The following is a 5,754-nucleotide window of genomic DNA, read 5'->3' on the forward strand; positions in this document are numbered from 1 at the left end:
GTTAAAATCCGCAATCGCTTAGTTGCAAAATGTTAAAATCCGCAATCGCTTAGTTGCAAATTGTTAAAATCCGCAATCGCTTAGTTGCAAAATGTTAAAATCCGCAATCGCTTAGTTGCAAATTGTTAAAATCCGCAATCGCTTAGTTGCAAAATGTTAAAATCCGCAATCGCTTAGTTGCAAAATGTTAAAATCCGCAATCGCTTAGTTGCAAAATGTTAAAATCCGCAATCGCTTAGTTGCAAAATGTTAAAATCCGCAATCGCAACCCAATAATAACTAAAATACTACATGCCGGAGTAAGCAAGTAGTATAACCAGAAATATCTCGGACGTTCGAAACTCGCCTCACGTTTCTAACTCGGTGAATCAATTCTGCGACAAAACGTCGAATTATTTGTGAAATAAATTTATAAAAATCTCGGGAACAAATAGATCTCTGTTGAAAAACTCGGGCTTTTCGTGGAAAAACAATAAAATCCCAGTTATTTCGCTGTCGATGTGCGTAATGCGGTAGATAAGTGAAATCTCATAAAAATGCATGGGACGCCGAGAAATATCCGCGAATGTTGGAGGGTGGAGGGGAAATTCGAACGCACGAGGGGTGCTAATGCAGTGTCACGCGTTTTAGTCTCGCATCGAACATTCAATATCGCCGATTCGAATCGGTACAATTTATACGCGCGCGCGCGTCACCATTGAAAAGTGTTTATGTGTCACGGAATACGCGCGGGGATTGAATTTTTCAAAAGAAAAATCGTCGACTCTATCCGATCGTTTAATGAAAACATTTCATTGTTTCGTTTTTTACCCGCGTGCGTCAATCGTTCGTGGATATAATATAAAATATGTGTGGGACTATTTGTTCGTTCGTGAAAAAACTGTTGGATAAAAATGGATTTAATCAGACGGTTAGTGTGACGGTTAGTGTGCACGTCCGGAAGTTTGTTCGACATTCGGAAAAGTGCGAGGACGTCGGAGTTTAGTTTCTCTACTTCCCCTCGTCGCTCGGGCGAAATATTAATTTAATTAAACTGAAACGCGTTTCTAATTTAATAATTAGCGTGCACGTTTACCGATTCCACAGTTCTGCGTTTAATTAATTAAAATCGTGAGGATGTAACTGTTGCTATTTGCGAAAGCGCCAAGTTAAATCGATTATGCGAGTTTGATAATTCTTGGTTTTTTTTTTCTGTTCAAGGAATTCCGAATTTAATTTAATATTTATGTATATCAGTTTTATTTAAATTCTATTAATTGATTGATTGATTGATTGTTGTCTTCTTTTTTTTTTGCAGATATTCACACGTTTCGGCAAGGTTTTGAAGATCGTCACCTTCACCAAAAATAGTAAGTACCGAAATGAAACTCTCTAAATTAGAAGTTGGAAAGTTTGATGAAAGCAATTTTCGAGGTTCGTGCAATTTTTATAAAATCCGAACTTCCACTGACGTTCGAGCAAACTTTCAAGAACATTTAGTTAAAGAAACATAGAAAAATCTTGAACGTTTAACTAGTTTAAAACGTAAGAAAAAAGAAATGCTAGCGAACAACATTCTATTCTTAAGCTCTGAAGCAATGTAACGATTTTTAAACAACACTTACATAGTTCATACGTTCGTGTATTAATTTGGGATCTTAAATACAAAAAAATGATACACTTACATAGTTCATACGTTTGTGTATTAATTTGGGATCTTAAATACAAAAAAATGATACATTTAAATGTATCGAGGCTGAAGGAAATAATTTCTAACATTCACTGTAACAGAAATAAAGCAAATAAACATGATTTAATTATCAGTAAATTAAATACGAATGATAGTCGAAGCATTTCGCCGACTGATAACGCAAATGATTTGTTCTCTAAACAAAAGAGGTTTGTAGCAGCTGCCAGAGTTTCTCGAATTAAAAACATATGTACGTCGGAAGCCCCGGGGCGACACGCGCACGGAAATTCTCATTTTTCATTCCATTTCGCTCGGTTCACGTTTGAAACCCGTTTTGCCAGCTGCAAAGGAAGATATAACCCCCGTCTCTCTGTTTCCCGAATCGAAAATTGAATAACCAGCCCCACGGCCTTCTTCCTCATCCCCCCCCTAACCCCCCCTCCGCGTTATTTTTTTATTTCCTGTCACGCGTTTTAACAAACCCACGCCCGAGGTACTCACAGATTTATTCATAATTCTGATTCTCTGGCTTTTAAATGATAATTTTTAATTACGTCATAAATTAAATAATATATAAATCGGCGATTAAAATAAATAAAATAAAATCATTTATCGATACAAGATAAGAATTTTTTTATCATGATTTGATAACAGATTTGGATCTGTAATTATCTAACGACGAATCGATTGCGAAAGCTTCTGCGAATAGCCGATGACAATTCTGACCGAAAATTGATAAGTCCAACGAGCGTAAGCTTTTGATGCCAAAGTCTCCGATCTCTAATCTCGGTATTTAGTTACCGAAATTCCCCCATGCAGAATTCCGGCGCCTGTCAAATCCGACGCTTCGGAAACTCGAATCTCCGCATTTCCAATTCCAAATTATTTGATCTACGAATTGCCTTGTAATTTGAAGCTTTCATCCACGTAATTGGGTCAACCATTTTGTTTTCGACACTCCATCAAAGTATTATTCGTGTTCACTATAGCATTACGACTTAGATTTATTATTATACTCGTTGCTTTGTTCGTTAAAATATAGAATTATCAAATTCCTAATTGCTCTTCTAATTTTTTTATAAAAAATAAAATTCTCCCCATTAAACCCAGCAAACATAAATTTTCCAGTTCGAGTAAAAATGTTTTAGACCAAAACCAATGTAAATAATAGAGGATTTGTAAATAGCGTGGGTGTTTTCGGGACACGCGTTATATACTCGAGTGGAAACAGAAAGTATGTACTAACGGCGTCGGCAGGATACGTTTCGAGTGTACAAGTGAAGTACTAAAGTGCCGTGGCGTGTCTGCTCTGGCGAGGAGTGCTATACACGCGCCGCGGTGGTGCCTGCCTGCCTGGCATAGTCCTCCGTATACGCCACTGCTCTGTAGCTAGAACCAGAGTGCAGAACAAGAGCCACTTTTGCAAACGCCGACAGTCTTTGCTCCCACTAGGTTTTTTTTTCTCCTTTCTCTTTTTTTTTTACCAAACCCGCTGTTTCGTGTGTACAACAAATTCATTCAATTTATCCGTACACGCTTTTTCTATACGCTATACATACACGTTTTGTAATACAAAATGCATTCATGTCGTGTATTATATTTCCTAGGATTAAATGTATACACGAAATGTAGATACAAATTTTATGTACTAAATCTATGCAACTTTTTGGTGGATATTTTATAATAAAAAGGAACGATTTTTGTTCGAGGTTACGTATGAATTACTAGTGGTTATGAAAATGAATTGTAGTTTATTATTAGTATACAAAATTAATAGAAATGTTAATAAGATTAAGAGATTTGGTTCGTGTTCATGCTGGTCATTTCGGTACAAAACGCGCGATTAACGATCGTCCAAACTACGTGACCAATAGGAATCGAGGATATCAGTCATGGGCCAATAGGAATCGGGGATATCAGTCTCGTACCGTCCATACGCGGTGCCTTAAGCACGACAGATTTGATCATTACTGAACGTTTTATATTCCAAACTGCATTGCATGTTTAATGATAAAAATTGACCAGATTTAATTTATGTTCATTTGAAATCAGAGAACGCATTGATTTAAACCTGAGTTGAAGGAAAACTGGTTTAGAGAAGCGATTTAACGTGTGTTTCTCCGTTTCTTTCAGACACGTTCCAGGCGCTAATACAGTACGCGGACATGGTGTCGGCGCAAACGGCCAAACTGGTGAGTAACCCGTTTAAACTTTCAACTTTTTAACACCGTCGGGCGGACGCGGGAACGCGCGCTTTGCGTAAGAGAAAATCCCCAATTTTTTCCCGGGTCTCCCTCGTTACCCGCGAGGACGCAGTTTATCTCGGTTACCCCCGCGGGACAGATAAACGTCTCTTTCTCGTGAGCCATCCATTAGCCGACCCGGTCAGGTGCCACCGGGCTAATGCAAATTTTAATCGCGCCCTACCGTTCGTTATTAAAAATTGTTATGCATAACGGGAAATATTATCTGCAGTATGTCGTTTGGGTACAATTTATACTTCTAATAATACTCACAGAGTTTGCAATATTTAGTGACGTACCTTCAATTTTAATTACTTATAGAGAACTTAATTTTTTATATTCAATTAATTTATTAACTAATTAATTATTTTATTGTTTCATTTATTATATCAGTTCTTAATTCACTTATAATTTCATTAATCCAGTTATTTATTAATTCATTTATTATACTATTAATTTATTAATTTTCTAATCAATTTATTGTTTCATTTGTCTATTTCATAATTCATGTCTGTCCATTTTCTAATTCATTTAATACATACATGATTAATCGATTAATTTTCTAACTCATTTAATATTCCATTAATTCAGTCATTTATCAATTCATTTATTATTCCATTGATCTATTCATTTATTGTTTCAATGGTCTATCAATTTCCTAATTCATTTAATACTTCATTAATCTATTCAGTTTCTAATACATTTAATAAAAAAATTTATCAATTTATTACTTCATCCATTGATTTTGAAATTCATATTTCACTTCATTCGTGAAAAGTTTACTCTTTCAGTCTTTTATATATAAAACGTTAGGCGAAGGTTTACAGATTGAATTAAAAACCGAAAGGCTTTCCACCATTTTTCCCCACTGTGTTTCTCCGTTTCCGAAGTTTGTTTTTCCAAGGTTTTATCCTCTTAAGATATAAGTCGATGAACGCTTCTATTGGAGTTTATACAGAATCCTAAGGTCGGTCTTGGAACAATGTTATTCCGTATAATTTTCCATTTTCCCCATAGGGAACCCTCTTCCGCTTTTGCTGTTAAGCTCAATAAAATTCCACAGTTCCAATCGCCGCTGTTTATTTCCAGTTGATCAAATCAAACGATCAGACCAAATTTATTATCTTCTATCTCGAATATTTAATAAGTTAAGTATGATTAATCAGCATTTTATAAGTACTGGTAAAATCCGATCGTTCCACCGTTGAAACAGTGAACTTTTGGCAAAAAAATTCGTTTTTCCTCAATAACTTGTAAACCCTTGCAGATACGGGAAAATTGCATAAGACCTTTTTTTTAGATCAGATCGCCTTCTACAAGAAAAGCACACTAACGGCCCTCTACGTCCACCCGTTCGGGAGTTATTGAGGAAAAACGAAAAGTCTTTTTAAAAGTTCACAGATTCGACGGGCGAATTCGCCTTCAGATTTTGCAATTCGCTCGTCGAATCTGTGAACTTTTAAAAAGACTTTTCGTTTTTCCTCAATAACTCCCGAACGGATGGACGTAGGGGGGCGTCTTTAGGCTCATTTTGTAGGGCACGACGAGATCTACAATTTCTGTGCAAAAAGAATTCGCTAGTGCCAATAGTTACCGAGTTATTTGCAAAAAACTGTTTTTCTGTTTTTTGCCAATAACTTCCAAACGGATGGACTTAGGGAGACGTATATAGGACCACTTTGTAGAGGACGACGAGACCTACAATCTCTATACAACAGTTTCTCGCTAGCACCAACAGTTCACGAGTAATTTGCAAAAAACTGTTTATCGTTTTATGCAAATAACTCGGTAACTATTGGCACTAGCGAATTCTTTTTGCACAGAAATTGTAGATCTCGTCGT

At 36.3% G+C, this 5,754-nt stretch overlaps 1 protein-coding gene across 1 annotated transcript in view; it reads left to right on the forward strand.

The window, feature by feature from the left end:
* heph (polypyrimidine tract-binding protein 1 heph) overlaps positions 1-5,754 on the forward strand; it is a 41,388-nt gene that overhangs the window by 22,709 nt on the left and 12,925 nt on the right. Inside the window, exons 6-7 of the mRNA XM_026811693.1 lie at positions 1,298-1,349; positions 3,803-3,861. Coding sequence (XP_026667494.1) covers positions 1,298-1,349; positions 3,803-3,861 — 111 coding nt within the window. The remainder of the gene's footprint in view (positions 1-1,297; positions 1,350-3,802; positions 3,862-5,754) is intronic.

This window comes from Ceratina calcarata, unplaced genomic scaffold, assembly GCF_001652005.2.
Source record: "Ceratina calcarata isolate Rehan_Ccalc_2016 unplaced genomic scaffold, ASM165200v1 scaffold234.2, whole genome shotgun sequence".
Classification (NCBI taxonomy): Eukaryota; Metazoa; Arthropoda; class Insecta; order Hymenoptera; family Apidae; genus Ceratina; species Ceratina calcarata.